The sequence below is a fragment of the Patiria miniata genome, unplaced genomic scaffold (genome assembly GCF_015706575.1).
Source record: "Patiria miniata isolate m_02_andy unplaced genomic scaffold, ASM1570657v1 HiC_scaffold_7, whole genome shotgun sequence".
Classification (NCBI taxonomy): Eukaryota; Metazoa; Echinodermata; class Asteroidea; order Valvatida; family Asterinidae; genus Patiria; species Patiria miniata.
In genome coordinates this window covers 43,315,318-43,339,244 of record NW_024037074.1, presented here as the reverse complement: position 1 = coordinate 43,339,244, position 23,927 = coordinate 43,315,318, and the positions used below count along the sequence as shown (strand labels likewise).

General features: G+C 40.2%; 3 protein-coding genes and 1 long non-coding RNA gene across 7 annotated transcripts; 2 read left to right on the top strand and 2 right to left on the bottom strand.

The window, feature by feature from the left end:
• Nucleotides 1-197: 197 nt before the first annotated feature.
• LOC119746261 (branched-chain-amino-acid aminotransferase-like protein 2) lies at nucleotides 198-1,530 on the top strand. The gene has a single exon (XM_038223099.1). It carries the CDS (start codon nucleotides 198-200, stop codon nucleotides 1,077-1,079), a length of 882 nt encoding a protein of 293 aa, XP_038079027.1. The 3' UTR covers nucleotides 1,080-1,530.
• Nucleotides 1,531-3,602: 2,072 nt separating this feature from the next.
• Nucleotides 3,603-14,302, bottom strand: LOC119745925 (thyrotroph embryonic factor-like). Of its 3 annotated transcripts, none has more exons than XM_038222605.1 (2): nucleotides 14,020-14,302; nucleotides 3,603-8,752 (listed from the first exon to the last, which is right to left on the bottom strand). In XM_038222605.1, the coding sequence occupies exon 2, from the start codon at nucleotides 8,722-8,724 to the stop codon at nucleotides 7,696-7,698; it is 1,029 nt and encodes a 342-aa protein (XP_038078533.1). In that variant the 5' UTR covers nucleotides 8,725-8,752; nucleotides 14,020-14,302; the 3' UTR covers nucleotides 3,603-7,695. The 3 variants fall into 3 exon arrangements, with proteins under 3 accessions (XP_038078533.1, XP_038078532.1, XP_038078530.1); XM_038222604.1 differs by lacking the exon at nucleotides 14,020-14,302 and adding an exon at nucleotides 13,536-13,852; XM_038222602.1 differs by lacking the exon at nucleotides 14,020-14,302 and adding an exon at nucleotides 12,209-12,388.
• A 2,473-nt stretch (nucleotides 14,303-16,775) lies between these two features.
• On the bottom strand, nucleotides 16,776-22,919 carry LOC119746306 (28S ribosomal protein S12, mitochondrial-like). Of its 2 annotated transcripts, XM_038223174.1 has the most exons (3): nucleotides 22,755-22,919; nucleotides 19,427-19,487; nucleotides 16,776-17,782 (listed from the first exon to the last, which is right to left on the bottom strand). In XM_038223174.1, the coding sequence occupies exons 2-3, from the start codon at nucleotides 19,482-19,484 to the stop codon at nucleotides 17,370-17,372; spliced, it is 471 nt and encodes a 156-aa protein (XP_038079102.1). In that variant the 5' UTR covers nucleotides 19,485-19,487; nucleotides 22,755-22,919; the 3' UTR covers nucleotides 16,776-17,369. The 2 variants fall into 2 exon arrangements, with proteins under 2 accessions (XP_038079102.1, XP_038079103.1); XM_038223175.1 differs by lacking the exon at nucleotides 19,427-19,487.
• LOC119746308 lies at nucleotides 21,461-21,679 on the top strand. The gene is made up of 2 exons (XR_005273721.1): nucleotides 21,461-21,564; nucleotides 21,599-21,679. It is a non-coding gene; the product is annotated as an uncharacterized LOC119746308 (long non-coding RNA).
• Nucleotides 22,920-23,927: the final 1,008 nt, after the last annotated feature.

Genomic DNA, 23,927 nt, shown 5'->3' with positions numbered 1-23,927 from the left:
TTCATGTATACCTTTATATTTCACAAGTTATGCCCAAGACATTTTACGTTAAAAAAAATAACATTGGTCTTACAAAATTGCGTTATCGCTTATTTCAAAGATATTGTTGGTGACCGTGAACCCATTGCAGTTCAGCAGATCGGGCCTGAGTACATAGCCTACAGATAAAGTTGTGTTGTGCAAGCTAGAAATCAAACATGGCTTCCCAGCCCGGTCTGAACAAAGTGTTTCTGTGGAGCACTCCACGTTGTGTATCCACTGCGTTCGCCAAATGCATGAGTTACGTCGATGGGATGCAGGTCGTACACGAACCGTACCTCTGCGCATTCCTTCTAGACGTGGAGAGAGATAAGCCCAAAGATCCCAACGAAGATGAGAGACGGATCGAAGAGCGGACCTACGAGGTGCTGGATCCGTCAGTGGATGTTGGAGAAGGATTTGATGAAAAGACGTGCACCTATAGCTGGATCAAAGACGAGCTTCTCTCTGGGAAACAGTACCCAGATAAGAAGATCATCTTCTGCAAGGATGTTGCTCATCACCTGGCAGGAAAGTATCACATGTTGCCTGAAGGTTTCAAGTATAGCTTTGCCATTCGTCATCCAGCTAAAGTCTACCTGTCCTTGAAGGTCCTTCTGACGCGATTCTACGGAGAGGAAATAGATCTACTCAAGCTGCCTCTGTTTCCACCAGGGTACGGCTACAAGGAGCTCTATGACTTGGTGGAGTATGTCAAACAAAACCTGGATCCCAACCCGACTATCGTAGACACGGATGATCTGCTGGATGACCCGTCTGGTATCTTGACAGTCTACTGTCAGAAGATGGGCATTCCTTACAGTGATAGTCTGTTGTCTTGGCCGGCAGGGGACGACATCGTCAAGCAGTGGAAGATAGCCAAGTATCTCCTGAAAGGTGACAGGCTGCTAGGATTCTACAAGGCAGCCTTTGAGAGTACAGAGTTCGTGAAGCCCAAACCGCCACCACTTTTGGAGGCACTACCAGAAGACGTCAAGAAGTGTGTCCATGCTACCATGGGCTACTACGAAAAACTGCGCAAAGATAGAATTTCGGCATAACTGAAGAAATGAATTCAAATTGGGGTTACTAAATATAAATTAAAACACAGCATTTTAAATTGATTGTTAGAAATTTACCCGAAAATAACTGCCAGCAGTATGTTCATGTTTTGTTATCTTTGGCTGCTCTTTATATTTTTGTTGTATTTTAAGTAACTAAAAGCACAGCCAGCAACTGAATTATTGCGAATTATCTCAAAGCAATTTTAACATTAAATACCGGAACTTCCTTCCGCGTATGATGTGAAATTGCATGAAAACAAAATAGGACCTTACATGTTTTTATCTATATCCCTTATTTCAGTATTATATTATTATTTTCGTTTAAATTGAATTTTTGTTCAGAATTACTTTAAACATATTTTCCAAACTAATCAGACTTGCATGTATTTTTACATTGACATTCCTAATTTCTGACTATCTACAGGGTGACCAAAAATGCAACCCTGAAACCCAATGTGCTGTTTTCATGATTTTTTCAGTATAATCTGATATCCAAAACATAAAAATTCACCGATCACGTTTTTGAAAAAAGGGAAATGTTTCAAGGTTGCTTTCTTCTCTTTGGGGGGGGGGTTCACCCTGTATGGCGTTATTGTTCTTTGAGGTTTGATTATGCACCGTAAGATTTTAAGAAATTGCACATTACTAATTATATTAATGATCGATTAAAATAAGGGATCTATAAGGTTGTATTTCCTTTTGAAAAAAAATCGGAAGAAACTGCATGGACTGAAAAGACGAAAGGGAGGATCACTTTTTAAAATCCAGACGTTTTAATTTGGGTTTCAGGGACTATATGCCAACCGACACCGCATTATAGGCCTATTTATACCCTGCGAGAATTGAACAGCAACCGGAACGTCGGAAATCATTAGTAGTAGTATATTAATTTTTGGCAAATGAACAAAGTGACGTGTTCGCGTCACATCTCGTCGACAGCGTCACCATTACTTGCTGTTGACGAATTGCACTGAGGGCGCTGTTTACAAATAATGATAGACAAGGTTTAATCGAAAAATAATGTTTGTAACCCCAATTACAACGTACTGTGCCCCCTCTCCTTTAACAAACACCCCTGGATTTTACTTACACAACATAGTCAACTAAAACTTTTGTATAGTCAACCAAAGAGCACTAAAGGCGTTAATTATGAGTAATTTCCGTCCTGGATCGATGATTCAGTCATTGATAACAGAACTTCAGGTATTAATCACGTTTAAGCAGCTAGCTGAGTAGGGAGTAGATGGGGCTGGCCTACTCAAGAGAAAACCCCCACATAATCGAGAAACACCCCACATAATCGAGAAAAACCCCACATAATCGAGAAAATGAAGAGCAACATTTTTATCTCGCACCCACTGCCCAGGGCGCGGACTCATTGGTTTTGTTTATAGTTTCAAAACAATAAAAAAAAATCCCTTCGTCCTTCTCTATAGCTCGGGTGGTCAAGGGGGCCAAAGGTCTTGGGGCGGTCCCCGTTCCCCCCCCCCCCCACCCCCGCCCGTTAATCGAGACACCAAAAAGATCCGGCGACACCTTTTGGAGATCTGATGTATCTTATTACTTTTAATTCCTTGAATGGTGAAATAAATATCAAATTATATTCCCGCTTAAAACTTTGTAAAATACCTTTTGTTTTGAAAAAAACAAAAAACAAATTGGTGATAAAATCAGAATTGGCAGTGGCGCACCCAAGATTTGGCTTGGGGTGGGGGGGGGGGGGGGGGGCTCACAAGAAGTTTGGATTTTTTTTTCAAAAATGTTGCCCACAATTTTTGGCCCGGACTTTTTTGACGTGGTGGCGCCATTTACACCCCTATTATACTACTCGAAAAATAGGCCACGTAAAAATCACCACGGTCAATCGTGGGACTAAAATTTTTTTTGACAACCTCATGTGGGGGGGGGGGGGGGGGGGGGGGGCCTCACAAGAAGTTTGGATTTTTTCAAAAAATGTTGCCCACAATTTTTGGCCCGGACTTTTTGGACGTTGGTGGCGCCATTTACACCCCTATTATACTACTCGAAAATAGGCCACGTAAAAATCACCACGGTCAAATCGTGGGACTAAAATTTTTTTTGACAACCTCATTGTGGGGGGGGGGGGGGGGGGGGGGGGGGGGGGGGGGGGCTCACAAGAAGTTTGGATTTTTTTCAAAAAATGTTGCCCACAATTTTTGGGCCCGGACTTTTTGACGTTGGTGGCGCCATTTACACCCCTATTATACTACTCGAAAATAGGCCACGTAAAAATCACCACGGTCAAATCGTGGGACTACAAATTTTTTTGACAACCTCATGTGGGGGGGGGGGGGGGGGCTCCCCCCCCCCCCTGGGTGCGCCACTGAGAATTGGTACATTTTTGGATTTCCGTACATTCTTTTGATGCCGGTTGAATGGGATTTTGCCCCTCATGTACAAGCAGGGAATAAGCAAAACTGATGGTATACACTTTGTTTCTTGTCTACAGAAAAGAGAGAGAGAGAACTTCAAATCTAATCACATTTCAGACAAAATGAATCACTTCTTGACTGCTTTATTTACATGCAGCTAATTTGAAAGTTTACAGTGATTAACTTATACATTAATTACAGAGTGCATGATCGTAAATCACGTCGTTTATAACGTTTTGAAGTCTATAGTTTCAACATGATGTTCTCAACTCCGTTTGCAAATTACATTTGCAAATATGTTCCAAGAACATACAACAACACAATAACTTAATAATACCACCTTGCCGTTTAATTATTGTTTTCATCTAGAGATGAAAAGAGGTACAGTTTATTGAGGTAAAGTTTGGTAGGTCAAATACGTTATAGTCAAAAGGAAACAAGTTCTCAGAGTCATAAAGGTACGTAAATAAAATCCACAGAGCTATGTCATGGTTATAGAAGCCCAAGTATTGTGCACCACTTGTTAAATAACACTGTTTCAATCTTCCATTTCGAGCTCCCATTTTCAATGAGCTGCCAATGTAAGCTGGAATTTACAACACAATTTTGGGTGCTCCACCTCAGTGTAAAGTAAATGTTATACGCCACAAAGTATGCCACCAGTAAGTGTAATACGAACGCCAATTCTGAAAAATGTATTAGTTTACTACAGCGTTGAGTTTTAAAACTGTTAACCATCTTATGAAATTCTTGCCAACTGACAATTCCGTAAAATCCAACGTACGTCTGTAATTTTGTTCTACTCAATAGTAGTCATCACAACAGTGATGTATCACATTTTTTTCCAACTGTAGCCCATTAAAGTGTCTGACAAGACTTTTGTACGTCCGTATTTACGGGATTGCATGCCCCATATAGTCTTAATTCCAGACCATACTGGAAGCATCAGATCAATTTTTGTAGAACTGTTCCCAGACTAGAGGGCGCTATGACATGACACACAATAATAATAATAATAATCTTATACAGCGCCAAATCCTTCAAAATGACATTCAATGGCCCATTTGTGTTGGAAATTGAGCAGGGTTGATCTCGTATACCACCCATTTTAATCGTAAATAGATATCGAAAATACTGGGATTATTGTCACCATAGGTATCTCGTTTGAATTCATAACAGTGTTAGGAAAAATTTTGTGAAAACATTTTTGATTATAAGCCTTTTCTCAGTCTTTCCACCTCAATAAAAAAAAACCAAAAGGTATCATTTACTGCATTTTATTATTTAATTGCTGGATTCCGTAATTTTATGTGTAAATCCAGGACAAAATGTGTACTGTAATGCAAAAATTGGCCATAAACTGTGTATCTGTACCAGCACACAATGTACGTTCATTTATTTTTAAGTTACAGGTAATAAAATGTCCTCTCGCATCACAACAGTGTATTGTCTGTAATACGTGACTTAACATAAGGCGATGTAATTATATCGCCGTATGTTAACATATCATTTACATTAAACGAGTAAAATAAATGAGAACAATTCCGCCCACATTAACTTAGGCGAAATAAAAAACAAAACATGTTTAGCGTCCCCGCCCGCTTCTTTTTTGAAGGCCGTCGCCTCTTTTGTTTTTTAAACCGAAAAATGGTAAATTTTCAACATTGACATCATTTTGGCCTCTTCATCTGTTGCATCTAGCCCATATAAAGCGGGTATGTCATTTCCCGAGTCCAATGGCGGCCATTAAAAAAATTCCCGCTTCTTTTTTTTCAGAAAAGCAGGACGCTAAAAATTTTTTTTTGTATTACGCCTAAAGATTGCATTTTTTGGCAGTATTGCCGATATGCAAACCACAACCATCCATCCAATGAATGAAACTTGAACACGAAACCGAGAGAGAGGCTCTCCTGGCAAGCCTTGAATGTGTTCTTACGTAACGGCCAAGCAACTGATACACCAACGTAACGGTCTTTGCGTAACGTTACGATTTTCCAAGCGAATATAGGATCACAACCAAAGTTGCAGGCCTTTTTCAGACCATCGTCTCCCCTACCCGTGTTGAAATCAATACGGGTACACCGTTAGCGTAACTAGTTCACTCAAACATAGGTCCACGAGTTGGCTGTAGATTTTGGATTGTCTACCCAAGTAGAACCTCTCAACCCAGGTCCCCACCAGCTTTGGATTCTACCCGTATAGAGCACTGGACCCATCCCGTGTTGGATTCTTGCTAGCGTTAAATGGGTTCCTGAAACCCCCGTGACCTCAGTAAGGTCATAAGGCTTGAGAATTCTGCACCCACTTACGATCTCGACCGACACGAACTTTCCTCGGAAAATTTGGATGGTCAAGACAAAAATCAGAGAAAACGGAAGTAACGTTAGACCATACAGCGGCATCGACATCGTGCATGAGCTGCCAGGCTGGTCATTAGTTTGCTCCCTTACATATTGTGCTAATTAAAAAGCGTTTACAGGACCTAGATATACGACCATCGCTCCTTCAGCCTGGCTTCAAGACGCACAATTACAAAACTACAACACCGTCTGCAAATGGTGCCCGACTAATTGAATTGCAAAATATATGAGCTCAGAAAGGCCACATACAATTTATACACGATCGTAACCACACGTTCCAGTCAAACCAGTGAGTTTGGCGGTTTTGAGACTTCATCTTATATTGAAAAAAAAAACTTTTTAATTTTGCCGACGCGCACGGCTACGGCGACGCGCGCGCAGACCAGAAGCCGGAGACTTTTTTTGGCCTTAAACATTCAACTTGTTTCTCAGCAAATAATGCAACAAATCTTTAGATATGCTTTTAGCAGCTTACTGCAATTTTCTTCCACTGACAAATTTAGCATGTATTATTTCAAATGAGATGCGAGTGTTGTACAAAGGCATACTTGTTGACTATCTATCATGGGCTTTAAGTCCTCTGCTGCAGTAATATTAGCACCGTATACTTACTAAGAGTTTACTGGAAGATACGTTCCGTCGAAAGTAGCTGTTCATTGTTGATTGAATGAAGAACGATTCGGTTTTTTTTGCGTAAACTTTTAATATAGTGGCTTAAATTCGATCATGATAGCCTCAATTCGAGAGTAAGTGAAAGTCAATTTGACTCGTCAGCTATCAGGCAACACAATTGACATTATATATGTCTATGGTGCTGCTCAAGAAAACAAAGAATGTAGTATTTCAAAAGTGGCAGCACGGTACGTGATTGAATGAAATAACAATGGCAAAACGAAGAAAAAGTAATAATAGGCCATGGTCCTAAAGCTCGCAAAGGCTCTGGACCAATAGCGCCGGTTCGTGTATGTCCATCCAATTGTGAAAGTTGGTGACTGTCTACCGACCAATGGTGACAATTGGTGACTGTCTACCAACCAATGGTGACAGTGGTGACTGTCTACCGACCAATGGCGACAGTTGGTGACTGTCCACCGACCAATAGTGACAGTTGAAGACTGTCTATCGACCAATGGTGACAGTTGGTGACTGTCCACCGACCAATGGTGACAGTTGGAGACTGTCAACCAACCAATGGTGACAGTTGGAGACTGTCTACCAACCAATGGTGACAGTTGGTGACTGTCCACCGACCAATGGTGACAGTTGGTGACTGTCTACAGACCAATGGTGACAGTTGGAGACTGTCTACAGACCAATGGTGAAAGTTGGTGACTGTCTACCGACCAATGGTGACAGTTGGAGACTGTCTACCGACCAATGGTGACAGTTGGAGACTGACTACCGACCAATGGTGACAGCTGGTGACTGTCTACCGACCAATGGTGACAGTTGGAGACTGACTACCGACCAATGGTGACAGTTGGTGACTGACTATACCGACCAATGTTTGACACAGTACCTACCATTCTCCACCAAAACAGACGAAGGTACAGGACCCCCACCAAAGTACAATGAAATGTGCGGCAGCGACAATGACGTTCGACCTCAAATCAACAGGTGTATATCATGTTCATAAAACTTCATAAGTAATCAAAGTAATCATCCCCGAATAAATATCAGTGAAACATAATTATCACAGACATTCGGCGGTATGACATCATATGCCATTTATAGTCTGCATGACTTCAGAAATCCGTCGAGTTTTCTGACCACAGACTGTAAGATCTGGTATTCAAACGTGAAGTGAGCGGCAACGCCGGCAAGGCAAGGCTATCTATACACGACGACGGGATGGACTCATCACTTTTCATACAGCAAGCCTTTCAGCCTGTGGGTTTCCTCCTTTAGTGCTGCAACTTCGATCCTGAGTCTCATGTTCTCCTGCTCCAGCAGGGCGGCACGGATGGCAATCTGATCTTCCTTAGCACGTCGAGCATCTCGGGATCTCTTAGCTGCCTCGTTGTTCTTCCGCCGTCTCTCCCAGTAAGTATCATCCTTCATGTCATCAGGCAACTGACTGCGTTTCCTCTTGGACTTCTTGGTGCTGGAAATGGAAGCCTCGGCAGCTCGCCTTTGAATAAGTGTCAGTGTCTGGTCGTTGGTGTTAAAAAAGGAATCCATGCCACCTCCACTCGAGTCGGACGACGAGCACATGTTGTCTTCGTCAGAGTTGCTGAGCTTCCCTTCCGGGGAATGTTCAGAGCTCAATCCCGTCTCATTCTTCAGTCGATTCTCTTGCTTTTTCAGTATCTTATCCGCCTCTGTGGCCAGAGTCATTAGGTGGTGAGCCTGAGCTTGGCTGTCTAGTATGGATGGTTTGGTCTTAGGTTCTGCCTCTGGCTTGCTTAGAGTCAGAGCAATCGGTATGGGTACCGATGTCTTGATGCTGATTGGTACCAGGCGTTTGGACGTGATGGTTGGTGGAGTTGATGTAAATGTGAGATCCCTGCTGCTGCTCCCAACAGGCTTGAAAGGCCTGATGGATCCACCATTGGGCACTGGCACCGAAATGCATGGCGGTAACACCATCTTAGTCTGCTTGGTCTCTGATTTTTGTGACACAACAACTCGGGGTATGTTGATCTCTTTGTAGTAATCCGACTCGGATTCCGCCTCGCCTCTCCCTTCCGTTTCCTGAGTATCCGGGCTATTTTGGTTCATGGTTTCCCCGTTGTCATGGCAATCTTCCTGGTAACCGTCGTCCGCTGGTTCCTCTTTGATGTTCATGACAAGATCTGTGGGCTCTTCATCGCTGTCCGGCGGGGAATGTGGGTCCTTTTTGCCCGGTGTCGTCCCGGTATGACTCGGACTATTCTCGTGAGATGACATGCTGATAGCTGGCCACCTATCAAAGGACCTGGAGATTAAGAAATAATGCAAAATGAATGACGGATAACATCTTACGGATAACAGTGACTTTGTATTGACGCGAATCATGTATCCAAGTGTAAAATGTATTCAACAAAAAGGGCCTAATCTTTCTGTAAGGTTTGCTTTTACTGCATGTGTAGGTTAAAATGTTCCATTATATACCAACACCCCAGTCCGTTTTTATGGACAATATCGAGCAATATGCTGGGAGTTAACTGAAGAGAGTGATCACTGAAGCATACAGTTTTTCCTTGGGATCGATTGTTATACATGAGCGGTCAGCAATAAGGCTAAGTATACAAACAACGCTCGTACCGACGGTACCGTTACATGAATCAAAATTTTCAGCATCAGCAGATCGTTCGTGATTTTCAAATTAGTCGTTTATTTTTTTGTTTAAGTTGAACATGAGTTTAATCGGTATTGTGATGAATCTTATTTTGGTTGAAAATAACATAACAAGTGAACCAAAATAAGAATGGTAAGTATGTATACACAACGGCCTGTTGTCATTTAGTTTAATTCTAATAAATCGAAACTGAATATATTTCGAAACGAGAAAAAAAAACCTGTAGTTCGTGCTTCGAATACTCCTGTATATTATGCAGACCATTTTGGAGGAATATTTTTGAATAAAGCCGGGAGGGATAATTTTTTTAGCCACATTAATATTTTCAGTAAGTTGGTTATCTTTGATCGTCTTTGATACCAAGGAAAATGTTTGCTGAAAATAGATTTAGGGGATTCGATGATAATCAACTCCATTACTGCAGTTATATCAAGCGACCTTTGTGCAACCTTTCAATACTGAACGTTGAATCAAGTAAACTTGTTTCATGTACTGCATTTAAGCGTATGACCTATACCCGATTCAGCATTACGTCGACGGTCCTTGGACTGGAGTCGGGTCATCTATAGTTGCCACTGTCCATGGCCCGCCCTTGACTTGCTACCGGACAGGTCATAATTATTCTGGTCATACATCATTAGGTACACAATCAACCTGCACTGGTCAGCCAGTTGTCCATTACAGCAGGCCTGTACTGTGTCTTATTCTTATCTGTTTAAAGGAACATTTGCAATAACCCACAACGTTCCTACCGATTTATCGAGAGAAAAAAACTCGCTCAAAGTGAAGCTACTAAATACCTCGTGAATTTGTTCTTTCTTTCTTTTTTTGGGCTGAAATGATGGTATCATTCGGAAGAAACATTCATAAGAAAATATACCCGAGGCCGGGCACAAATTTTACATGCGTTAGCAACGGAATTTTGTCACGAGACCCTAAAAAAAGTGCATACGTTTTCTCTGTTTACCTAAAATAGAGTATCCTGTGAGTTGAAACTTCGACAAGTTAATATATCAAATGCAAGAAGACTGTATTTGATTGAAAGATAACATCGGTGTATTAAAATTGGGTTAAAATTCTTTAATATAAAAGCTCTTATTGATGAGCGTATGTGATTTTTAAAACTCTTACATGACTTTTGATTTGTGTAAAAAAATCCACTGATTTAAATCTTGATTTAAAGAATGATTTAAATCAAGCGATTTCAAAATGATTTAAATCAAACAACCGTGAGTGGAGCAAATAGAGATATAACCGACATAGCAAGAACCTTATCATGTCAGCATAGAGATTGTAAAAAGAACACATTCACCTGAAACGAAAACTGTTGACTAATATCATTGATTCTTTTGGATTTTAAGTATTCTGGACCTTGGATCGCTTTTACTTGAAGACTAAGTGGAAATTATCTTCGGAGAATGCAGGTATCGCTTAAGGCAATAGGACCATTTGGGTTTCTTTTTCGTGCATTTTTGTTTGTTTGAAAGAACAATTCCTCAAAATCTTCAGAAAGGTGCGTAAAAATGCTCTTGTTGGCTATTATCAGTGTTGTATGCAAATTGTTGATTCATGCATGGATGCATTATTCCTAAAGAAGGTTTGGAGAAGCAGTGCCCAGACAGTACATCAATCAGCAAACTTCGTTGTTTGAACAGAAATAACACTTGAACAGATGACAAACTTGTCTTCCATAGTGGGTCCTTCACTCATGTTCAGTGTTCCATAATTCCGTAATTCCCTCGAATAGAGTGAAGCTTGTGTCTTGTGAGACGGTTAATTTCTCTCTCTTTTTTAGGAACAGATAATTTCTAAAACCCCAAATCTTTGGGAGGTTTAAAAGGTAAAGATGCAATTCAAAATACACATTGTTTTGCAGATGGGTGTTGAATAATATATGGGGAATATAACGTTGTGATAACTCACACAAAGACATATATAAACAATAAGAAAATCGACTTAAATAAAAAAAAATTAAACATGAAAACAAAAAAATAACTTTTTTTTAAATACAAATCATGATTTTTAAAAACCTCGGCCTCCACTATTCAAAACCACGTTGACTTGTGCATTCTTCCCCAGTAAATAACGCGTGCACACTATATTCAAAACTTGTACTTTGACACTTGGCAAGGCCTATCTGCTTCCCTGTGGGAATCCCCATCTCACCACGCCGACCGTTTACACACCGTCTGGTCTAGATGCATAAGTGGTGACAGTCTGGTGTGAACGCAAACAAGTACATGTATACCGTTTTCGGACAACATGCAAATATTTGCTATACTCTTACAATAATATTTAATACTAAATTGATTTCTGACATCTTTACCATTTAATGAAGGTATATCCCACGAGAGCGATACCATTCTGAGCACATGGAGGAACATTATTTATGACTTGAACGTACTGTTGCCTTGGAATGTCTTGTGTGTCTGCTTCAGCAGATATAACATTGGTCTTTCTAAACAGAAAGTGTCCTTGCGATATATAAGTATAGGGCCTACCAGAACTGAAGCAGCTAGTCTTTTTACTCCTGCAAGCAAATCTGCTATCAACCATGTATCAACGCATAATAAGCGTGAACTTTTATGAAATTGGTAAAAAAAAGAAAAAGAGAAGTGTCAGGTTAAATATAACATGGTAAGAACTTGGTACAAGAGTTTTCACATTATTACTTTCACAGTACTCTCTTATTTCTGAAGAGTGAAAAGTCACTCTTTTAAAGTGACAATTTACTTCCATCGACTAAAACTAGGAACCACACGTTTTCGAGTGAAATCCATTCAATCGAATAGATCGAATTTACACTCGAGGTTCGACTGGATTGATTTTTTTCCAGAGTATTGCAATCTAAAATTAAAATCCCTGGTTTCACTCTTACACTTATCCCTGTAACACCCACTGAAAGTATGTAACTTAAGAGCCAGTTACTGGAGTGGAAATTCAATCTATTCTATTGAATAAATTTCACTCAAAACGTCCTGTTCCTATAGTTGAGTCGTATGGTCCGCCCTGATCTCACCACGTTCATCGCATCCGCTTGGGCCTATAGCCTCCCTCTTTAGTCTTAATTGATTAATTTTTGTCTCAACTTACCCTCCCTGAATGCATGGTTCGTATTTCTGAAGAACAATAGTATCCATGCTATTATTGTTCCATGTATAATTCCAAGGAAGAATCCTGCTTTTCAATTGGCACGTTTTTAGCAAGGTGGTGGTGTGTTTGGTGTTATACATTATCTGACCTTATGGCAAGGATTCCTTGGCAAGCCAAGGTGATGAACCAGTACAAATGAAGCAACCGAACACGTCGTCTCGCCGCACATGTAACATTACGTAACATCTCCACCTCCCCCCCCCCCCCCCCCCCTTACAAGGCCCTTTCTCTTTTGCTGGGATAAACTGTCTACCAATTGTCTGCGTAATGATGGATCAACATAAAGCCAACATTATCAAAGGTATATTGGAGTGACATTTCTTCTCAAGATTCATAAAATAGGACAACGCTTTCGACTGCTCTCCCATTCGTGAGTTTAAGACCCTAAAACATAATACAAAACTACTTGTGGTTTGAGTCAATCAAGGTCGGTTCCAAAACAAAATTTTCAAGGGTTTGGTGTGGAAAGGGGGGAGGGGGGAGGGGAGGGCTCGATTTTTTTTCAAAAAGGGGAAGGGGATTAAATTTATCGTGCGCTATTTCCACATTGTAATATTAAAACTAACCGGTACATGTATTGTGTGAGATACGCAACGCTTTAATTAATTTCCTGAAAATAAAACACAAAAAGCTGTCTCCACTCCTGCGATTAAAAAACAAAACAAACGCCGATACTCTGTACTGCCATGCATAATTTAAAAAATATAATCGTGTCGATCATCCTTTTTTGCATAATAAATGAAGCTTTTATGTGTTGATTTCTGTCGCGGTCATGTCATGCATAGGTCAAGGGCAAACACTAGCTAGGTGTAGAGTGCCTACGCCAATATCGAAAATCGTATTGCAATTATTTACAGTATATCAAAGAATGATATAGAATATAGGAGAGCCGCAGTTTAATATTTTCAGTATAGGCCTACAATAAAATGAGCCCCACCTGCCCACTTGTGTTACTCAACTTTCCTCCAGTACAAACGATTTTCCATGCTTATTATTCCTCCATGCTTATTCCGCCCACACCAAATGCAGCACATATGGTTCGTCAAAACACTAGTCAACAACAGTTTACATAAACAAAAACTACTCCGTTTACGAGACGATAATGTGTACAGTAGCAGTTACTCAAACCTATGCACAAACATTAATAGCACACAGAAACTGTTTAAAACTGGTTTGATTGTACCGCGCTCCCCTAAATTACAAAACGACCGTATACCACGTGCACTATGTACATGTACACTTCAGACGCTAAACAAATTCCACAAACCTTTTCATATCGAAACACAACGGTTGTGCAGTTGGCACGAACAAAGCCATGCTGTACGTTACAGGCAAGTCACTGAAGCTACACTTTCAACCGATGAAATCACATCAAATCAACACTCTAAAAACAAGTGTAAGGCATTTGTTTGAAAATGTGAAGCTACTTCTTGATGACCGCTGAGCATCGATGATGATGAACAACAAAACAAATGAAAAATTCATGCGTGTGTCATCATGGCGCGCGGGGGCAACGTAGACACCGATTCTCAACACTAAAGCGCCACGTATTACGACACATTACGTAATCCTCCAACTTTTGTGCCCGTCTTAAAAAGTGGGGTAACATTCAGCGTAACCACAGGCACTAACTGGACCTAATATCTATTCCTAGAAATGACCCAAAACAGGATTTTTTCAGACAAATAAAAACAACGTTGACACGCCCTTACGTAACTATCTGGGTCAATTTATGAAGATTTGTGACTAACCTTGTCCTCACGGGGTGACCACGGAACAAAAAACACCAGGCGTACGCTCCTCTTCGGGCGGTGTTTTCACCTACAGACCACCCAAGATACTCCGTTGAACTTCGCCAGGTGAAACCAAGTTTACACTTGTGTAAATTCCCCCACTTTTAATTTCGAAATTCAGAATAACATGGCCTACAAAAAGGCTTGATGATTTCCAGTCGTTCACATCGTTTATGTCTGGCATGCTATGTACTACCGCATACACAAACGGCACATTGTACACAGTCTAGTACGCATTCAAACACGCAGCCTTCGTTGTAATTTTGACCTGAACCTGAACTTGACGGCAGCATAAGCATGTGTGGGCGGGACTTACCACCAACTACCCAATCACAGTTGCCGTTAGGCAAGCGGTGGGAGTGTATAATCCCTATCGAATGAATTGATTGGTCATTCTTGAGTTATTAGGTAATGGCTCCCGAGCTGAGTTGGCTTCAGGTTAATCGAGGACAATGCGTTATAATATATGCCACAGACCACAAGGCCGATTCATGCACAAAAGACTGACCCGCCAATATTTGTTATGCGCATGACGTTGAAACCAAAGCATGCTTGCAACTGACTCATTTTTGTTTTGCTTAATTTAGCCCTAAACCTTTTACACCGGTCGGCAAGAAAATATGTTACGCAATAATTGCGCAATTTAAGATGGCAAAATAACCATTTATTTTTATAAAGAAAACTGAATCATGTTAAAATAATTATGTTGGGGGTATTTATGTGGTAATTTAGTGGAATGATCTGTAACTATTTCTGATAATCGAATTGCCAGATGCACAATAAAAAAGATATTACTTTAATATAAAAAAAAACAATACATATTTTATGGGAGTTTTAACTTATTTCACATCTTCAAAAAACCTATTCCGATTTTCCCAGATCTTTAATACACATTCTTATTCTACTGCTGTGAACACTGGAGGGGAAATACAGCGAATATAAAAAATTTATAAATATATATAATCAATTTACACTAGATTTATCCGATATTTTAATAAAAATGCTGTTAAATTTGAACCAATCTGATGACGAGCATATATATTGTGACTGACTCGAAACAACATAAAAGCTTCATAAATGCAGTAAAGAGCCCGATATCACACAACCGATTGGCGTACAAATTTCATTACTTTCAGAATAAAAAAACGAATGGTGGACCTTTGTCAACTTTTAAGTGAAAATAAGATAAATGTTATTGTTCAGAGTTTTATTCACAACTTATATATTCCTCCTTGTGTAGTGTTTTACAAAGGGTCATTGAACCAATGCGGATCTCCAGAAACATCAGTGATTCCACGTAAGAAAAAGAAACTTCAAAGCAAAATTTGAGAAAACTTTTTTTTTTCAATGCAAAAATTAACAGAAACGTAACATGTGTAGGTGAAGCAGAATAGGAGTCGGCGGAAAACAGACCGAAACTAAAACGGGCGTCAGTTTATTTTCGGGTTTTTTAATTGTTTATTCTCAATACAAGAAAGTGCTTTTCTTCTTTTTTAATCCAAAAAAGTAAGAAAGTGCATTATCACAAAAGTTACTTCAAGGCATTGACTCCGCCAACTTGATACGCAAATGTAAAAAAAATGCACAAATCTGAATGCATTTAAATGCCTGTACTGCCGAGGATAGTACGCAAAGGTAGCTAACTGCAAAATGATCGTGGTTTATGGGAAAAGCCACAAACATATCAAATGTCTACATTTGGGACTTTATTAATTTATTGTTCCTTGCTCTACCTGATCCTCCAAATCACTTCAGTATTTGAAAAAAGTGGCTCCCCCATGTTTTTTGCACAGCCCTCCAATATCTGCCACTGTACTTTTGGGGCGAACCACAGTACACTCCAAGAACTGCCAAAGGGTATTGACAGAAAGCTGGGCCATGCTGTGAGGAAACTCTTTAGTCAGCAAGAAACAACGAGACCAAAGTAAAACAAGTCTGTCGTTTCCGTGGTAAAATCACTTGGCTCATTGGCTGGTGATTCAAAAAGAATCATCCAATGTACTTACTTCTGCTGGAGTGCATTGGCATGCAATAAACTACACCAAAAGTACAAGGGTTTTAAGCTTTATATCTCCATGGTAAGCTCAACACTTGCAGTTGCAGTTTTCTGAAACATTTTTGGGGTATTTTTGTTGTTGTTGCTGAAACAGTAATTTGTCAACTAAAGGGAATATACAACATTTGCAAACATTAAAAAACATAACTATCAAATTATTATGAAAAACCTTACAGGACTATTAGTAAATGACAGTTTAAAGCATCCTGAAAAATCATGGCACAGGGTGTGCTGTATCAATTTCCAACACTGGTCGGCCGACCAGCATTGGAAAACCTGACTTTTTTCCAACTGCCCCCAATTTATTCAGTCCGCATTTTGTTTGCAATTGGTTACACATCCTTTAACGGGTGCAAACCAGCTAGACTGGTTCCCTGACCTTACAATTTCCCAACATCTATAAATTGCTCCGTTTCATCTTAAGTGGGATCAGGGAGCCAGACTACAAGCACATGATTGTTTTTCCTGTTTTTTTTCCCCAGCATCTTGAACACAAAACTTCAAACAAGTCAGTGTTACAATATTTGCTATAAAATACTAACCCACAAAGCCCTCCATTTCTGAAAATTACAGCAAAAGCCAATGTTGTATATTCCCTTTAAATAATTGGTCAATTCCTCAATGCCTAAAAATGGTAATTTTTGAGATCTCTCAGAAATTTTTGGCATGGCCCAATCTCTTTCAATCCCTTTATTCTTGTCAGTAGTAAAAACAAGTCATAATAAATGAAGAAATGCAGCAAATAGTTTATGGGAAAACAACAGACAAATCTTGATATTCAATGCTTCAATTTGAATTTGGTGAAGAATCTTCCTGAAATATCATCAGGTCCCCAAAAAGACCATTTCACCCATATCACTTCAATCAAGTTGACAAAATTCTGTCTCAATACAAAGAATTGTTTTGAAATTGAAATGTCAGTATAGTCATATCTGAGAGGCGTTTCAAATGTTTCTTTGGTCAACTTTGTATGTGACACTTATTTATGCTACTAGGCTGATCAAACTGAAATGTCAAATGCTGGGTTCAAAAACTGGATGCTGCCTGTGAATTCTTTATCTTTATCATAATCCACACTTGAAGGTTGACAGAAAGTTCACAAACCCAACATAACTCTCCTCCATCATTTATTTGTCTCTGTGTTCAAAAAGCAATGGGGTTTCAGCTGTTCCAACTTCCAACCCATCACAAAGAATCCAACAATGATTCAATATCGTTTCACTACTAGCACCAGAAGATGTAAGGACAGAAATCATTTCTTTTTCTTGACGACATGTCCACAGTCAAATTTGCCCCTGATGACAGTGTGCTTGACCCCAGGCAGATCCTGAGTCCTCCCCCCTTCCACCAAGACAATGTTGTGCTCCTGGAGATTGTGTCCCTCCCCTGGGATAAAAGCAACAACCTCTCTGCCGTTACTCAGTCGGACCTTGGCACATTTCCTGTTCGCTGAGTTAGGTTTCTTGGGTTTCCTGATCAGTGTCTTGAGGACCACGCCTTTCAGCTGAGGCCGGTGGTCTGTCGGGTGGGTCTTTTTGGGGTTGGGTTTCTTGCGGTAGGGGCCTCGCCTGTGGAGCTGGTCCACTGAAATGCCCCGGAAAGGTGTGATGACTGAACCTAGAGGCCATAGTCTCTGCAGAAGACTCATGTTGGTATTAACACAACCTGGATAACAATAGACACAAGGGACGATAAAAATAATCATCAACCACTTAATATTCATTCACTCTAACCCTCTCAGTTCCTACATCTACAAAATCCTCCAGATTTTCAGGATAATGCAGAAATTAGGAGGTAGAGCCCAGCCACTAGGATAAGGAATGTGCTGCTGGGTCCATGCAGTGGTGTAGTTTGGGTGATTTACAAAAATGTAGGAAGGTCACTTATTAAAAAAAGGCAACGGAGTTCGGTGCATGAAAAGACTGTCAGAAATACTGAGAAATGACCTAATGTATCTGGAAAGGAAAAAGGAACATCCTTTTCAAAAAAAAATGCAAGGAAGGTTAACAAAACCATTTAGAACAGTAAACAATCAAACTAAAAAACATATGGTTTTATTTCAATACTCTACTGGACCATTGTCATTGATAGGATAATTCTATGGCAAAGAGGACACAGCTGAACCAAATCAACGAAATCTTCTGAACTACAAGCATCACAACATCAAATGTGGTATCAAATTAAAGGGCACAAAAAGACCTTTCTTTCGAGTGGTGTGCCAGTGAGATAAAATTTGGTCAAGTGTATTTTTGTTTGTAAAAAAAAATTGTTTTGGGGGCTAAAATTATGGGTTTTAAGTAGTCGTTTTGGCATCTTGTTTTCACATGCAAAACGCAAGTGTTATTGGTTTGTGAATTAATTAATTAAGGCAGAGAGAAAGGTTAATAATCTACATGTATGTCAAAGTAGATTATTTGATTTTATTAGGCCTACAAGTTTCTTATACGCTTTAACTAGTACCAAGGAAAGGCGGACAAACTGTTACGCTATTTACCATAACACGAGTTACCAAAATACATCTCTCTAGAGATGTCATGATTGATTTGATAATTGTTATGGTAGCATATGACCTACACTCTTAGATTTATGATGTTCGGGCACTAAAAACTTAAAAAGAGTCTTCCAACATTATGAGGGAATTTTCAAATGGAGCACACTCAAGTTTTCGCAATGTCCTCCATGACATAAGACACCCCTTTTAACGTAACACGAGTTACCATGGAATTGCCTGATAGTTCAAAAGCAGTTTGAAAAAGTTAGAGGTCCTAACCTTCCAATCCTAGCAAGAACTACGATCAATTATTTATTTTCCATAGCAGTTTATTACATTCAAAAGTTGATTAACCCTAACTCCCTAGGCCTTTTTGCTAGGATGTAGCCTCAATCCTGCAAAATCCTCCGATTGGCCTCATGGAAAAATAGCATGTAGCCTCAATCCTGCAAATTCCTCCGCTATTTCTTGAATATGGTCCATGGAGGGGTGACCACTGCCTGAATCCTGCAAAATCCTCCGGCTATGACTGTCAATAGGCTGAGGCAGAGGCAGTGACATCCTGGAGCAGTGCGGAGGATGTCAAGTATAATCAAGGACTAAATTTATGCACGGCTGAGCATAAACAACACAAGGTCCGGCCCAAGACCTTGACACAGTGCGTACTCCGAAATCAGCAACCCACTTTTGCCATGTAACCTCAATCCTGCAAATTCCTCCAATTTGCAAAAAGATTTTGGAGGATTCAGGGCGGTTAGGGTTAATATTACTTCTCCCTCCCAGTCCCACTCACAGAGACCAATGAGTTAAATACCAACCTGTCTGATTGACAGCTGTGGTGAGATGTCGCTGACACTGACGCAAAATGTTCCACATGATCTACAAATTCAAAGACATAAATACTGTTTGATTTTCTACTTGTAAATTGATAATTTGGCATTTGTTACATCTGCATTGTCACATGGCACTTGATATAATGCTTGCTAATGTATGAATTTGCATTCTAACATGGCTCCGATGAAAAAAAATATAGGCCTAGGGTTTTATTTGACAAAAGTTTAGTAATAGGCAGTGAATATTTCGCCGGAGACAGCAAACCTTTAGTAAACATTAGCTTGCCGGATATGCACTGAACATACGCAGTTACTGTTTTTTTGTGCTTAGACATTTTCCGGTGACAAATTTTAGTCTGGCTCCATGCCAACATTATTGTTGTAACTTCGTATTCACAAGATGGGAGTCAGACCATTTTACAATTTCGGACTTTATTTCCCTTTAAAAAAAATCCTCCAGAGCCACAAATCTGAAAAAGAAAATGTAATACACTGCAATAAAATGTTTGAGACATGTTAAAATAATAAAAGAAGAATATTCTTATTTTTGGGGGATGGGGGGAAAAAAACCTTAGAAATGTCACCAGCGGGGATCGGGATCGAACCCGGGTCTTCCCGCTCATGAGATCCATTGATTATCCACTAGCACACAGTTGCTACACAATCACTTGAATCAGTGGTAATTTAATATGTCTTATAATTCAGCCCTATCTTAGAGAGTACAGCGCCCTCTGTTGCCGGGATTACTGCTGGCAAAATATCCACTTCCTGTTTAGTAGTAGGCCAAATATTTAGATATAAAAAAGTGCAAATGATACTTGGTAAATGATTAGTCCGAGTAACTTGGACCCAACTTATCGCCTTTTTAAAAATTTGGACATGGTCTGGCGATAGTAGGGTCCAAGCCCATTCCTCGACCTAGACAACACAGTCACTGACAGTCCCAAAAACCAACATTTTCCAACAAAAAACATCAGATTTCACCTTCAAAACGGCCTCCAAATTACTAGATATGTCACCTGAGGTACAAGTAGACATAGATGATTAAGATGGTTGTACTTAAGTTTACTTACGATCCGGAAAAAAGTGAAATTTTCCGTTCAATTCTGGAGACCCCCTCTGCCTAGGTTGTCGTTGTTGTGCTCACGTTCAAAACTGCATGATAATGGCGTCTGACCTCGACCTCATGCAAATGTGTGCGGCGCGCTTGCGCATAATGCACTGCATGCATACACGGCAGATTCCCCTGCGCTGCGCCGACGATTGTTTCCTGATGTGGAGCGCTTTGTAAGTTCGCGGTACGCCTGGCTAGCCAGCGCGACTCCCAGGCGTACCGCGAACTTACACAGCGCTCCACATCAGGAAACAGTCGTCGGCGCGGCGCAGGGGAATCTGCCGGAAACAGGTCAACTCGTACGCGAACCAACTCGTACGCGAGTCAACTCGTACGCGGATTGGTCAACTCGTACGCGAGACAACTCGTACGCGAACCAACTCGTACGCGTGCCAACTCGTACGCGAACCAACTCGTACGCGAGCCAACTCGTACGCGGGCCGTTTTAGGAGTGGTTTCGAGGATTGGGTTGGCATGGTTGGGGAGAATTTGGGAATAGTGTGACGGGTAGTTCGTAGTTCAATGTGTGACCGTTGTGTGTGATTGGGAGTGAACCCCTGAATGATGATAATAAAGTAAATGATTTTTGTAGTTAGACGAGTGTTGTATCGTTTTGTGCATACCTGTAGCCTTGTCACGTCAAATTTAATTCCATATATTAATGCAACGATGTACCAGTTGCATTTTTCGTGTTTTTTTAATCAATGTACCTGTCAGTAATAATTAGGAATAAAAAATTCTGATTTAAAAAAAAAATAAAAATCAACTCCCCATTATTTCTTGTTTTACAAAATATTATTTGGATATATAATAATTAGGACTAAAAAACTATCTGACCCAAGCAAAAAACTGGCGGACACTGTCCGTACAAAAGTTATGCATGCGTGATGCTATATTCCTTTTTTTTTTTATAGTAGCTCCTTTTTATACAATAGACCTCGCAAATATCGGTGTTTTCTTGTCATTTTACTTGTCTAACCAACCAGCAATTGTACCGCGGCATACACAGGTTACAGCGATTCAATCATGCATTCTTTATACAGTGCGCGGTGCGGCGGGAACCAATCATACTGGTTATCGCGAAGACAACTTCCCAATCAATCAAGCGAACTTGTAAAAAAAAACAAAAACGCAGAATTCTTCTCTAAAAAATCGCGAATGTAAGTAGCACTGGCGGATTCATAAATCAACTACATTTAATTTGAAAATCTCAACCTTTCAGAAAAGGTAAAATTATGCCGACCTACCGTACGTACCGAACCTAATTTCATCTGCCATTTCATCTGTCCATGTGAGCTAAACCAATCGTCTAAACTCACGCGTACGAGTTGGTCCGCGTACGAGTCGGTCCGCGTACGAGTCGGTCCGCGTACGAGTCGGTTCGCGTACGAATTGACCCGCGTACGAGTTGGTCGCGTACGAGTTGGTTCGCGTACGAGTTGACCTGTATTCAATCTGCCGTGTATGCATGCAGTGCATTATGCGCAAGCGCGCCGCACCACATTTGCATGAGGTCGAGGTCAGACGCCATTATCATGCAGTTTTGAACGTGAGCACAACAACGACAACCTAGGCAGAGGGGGTCTCCAGAATTGAACGGAAAATTTCACTTTTTTTCTGGATCGTAAGTAAACTTAAGTACAACCATCTTAATCATCTATGTCTACTTGTACCTCAGGTGACATATCTAGTAATTTGGAGGCCGTTTTGAAGGTGAAATCTGATGTTTTTTGTTGGAAAATGTTGGTTTTTGGGACTGTCAGTGACTGTGTTGTCTAGGTCGAGGAATGGGCTTGGACCCTACTATCGCCAGACCATGTCCAAATTTTTAAAAAGGCGATAAGTTGAATCCAAGTTACTCGGACTAGTAAATGATAGGCGCATTATTATAGTTAAGTCAAGTCTGCTTTGGTTTGGAATTACTCCTAGAACTAGTAGTTTGGAATGATAAAAAAACATCCTTAGGCTCTAATTTTACAAAAACTAAAAAAGGGCCCGTAATATTAAACTACACAATCGCGCTTGTTTGGGGGCCGGGCCGGGGGGGGGGGGGGGGGAGAGAGGACTCGATGTCCGTAATCTGGGCAATCAAAAACTAATTATTACTAATATTGCAAGCTCTGTAAATTACTGCAGTGCAAGTGCAACGTTTTCATGCATTTAACAGCACACATATTGAAATTATCAGTCTTGACGTACCTGCTATCGACTGAATAAAATCACAATTTGAAAATTTCGGATTTCGGATGCTTTACTTGATTTTAAAACTACACAAATTTAACGCTCGACTCGAACTCGATCATCGAGACACACGTTAAACATGTTGAACAGTCAGGTCCGCGACAAGTGGCTTTCGTGAATAACTCTTGATTTTAGGGAAAGAAGTCTGGATACTAGTTTAGAGAATCGAAATATCTAAGGTGGCCGATAGAAGCCACGGAATAAGAAGCAGACTATTGAAAATTAGGAACAGCATCGAAATAAAGATTCCGCCTAGCCTAGTATTAAAGCGTGTATTAAATCAAAGGAAACAAACACAAATAAAATTAACGGTTTTGGTTTTAAGAAATAATAAAAAAAAAAATAATAATAGTTGAAAAAAAAATCTAAATTTTGTAAAAGAGTTTTCAAACTATAAGCTTAATACTTGTGGTTTTTTTTTTACAGATGATATTTAAAATCCCCAGAAAATCATAAAGTTCATTTCGACTTAAATATTATTCCATTTCCATTCGCGAAAATCTACTGCTCGAACGCTCTTACGAAATCAATACGACAGCGGCTTGTTCCTTTCACATCTTGAAATCTGGTTAGTTTTAATGTACAAAGCATGTACATGACTTGTACATGCCAATGATAACTTGACTTTGTTTCTTGATTTAATGGAGGATCAGGAAGGAAAACAACACTGGGCGCGGCCTTAAAATAAACTTGAAATATGAATATATACATGTATTAACGGCTGCAAACACGCCTACGGCCTACTGACTGAATTGAACTGAAATACAATGTATACAAATCATGAAAGACGTTTCGACACTAGCACTGTTTTTCTTAAAGAAAAAAAAAAGCTCTGGAAAAGTTTCCGCTAGTGCTGCTCGAGGCCTCGTGCATGATCGTATTACATTTCAAAAACTGCCCCCCGACCCCTCCCTTCCCGCGAGGAAACGCGAAATCAAGTCCCGTGAACATGGATTATTTGGCCAATTTATGATCGAGCCTATCAGATTTATGAGTTATATTTTCCAAACATAGTTTTAGGAACTAAATCTTTTCAACTGAACGAACTACACGTACTTCGCGAGTATAGTTAGCAACAGGTTAGGAGTAAATTTACTTTTACAATGACTGCAGCGCGCGAGAGACTAACCA

Excerpts from the sequence above, each read along its gene's own strand:
- LOC119746306 (XM_038223174.1), bottom strand. The coding sequence starts at position 19,484 with ATGTGGAACATTTTGCGTCAGTGTCAGCGACATCTCACCACAGCTGTC. Across the intron at positions 17,783-19,426 it reads CACAGCTGTCAATCAGACAG|GTTGTGTTAATACCAACATG; the intron begins GTTGGTATTTAA and ends ATTGTTATCCAG.
- LOC119746261 (XM_038223099.1), top strand. The coding sequence starts at position 198 with ATGGCTTCCCAGCCCGGTCTGAACAAAGTGTTTCTGTGGAGCACTCCA.
- LOC119745925 (XM_038222602.1), bottom strand. The coding sequence starts at position 12,348 with ATGTATAACACCAAACACACCACCACCTTGCTAAAAACGTGCCAATTG. Across the intron at positions 8,753-12,208 it reads GAACCATGCATTCAGGGAGG|GTCCTTTGATAGGTGGCCAG; the intron begins GTAAGTTGAGAC and ends CTTAATCTCCAG.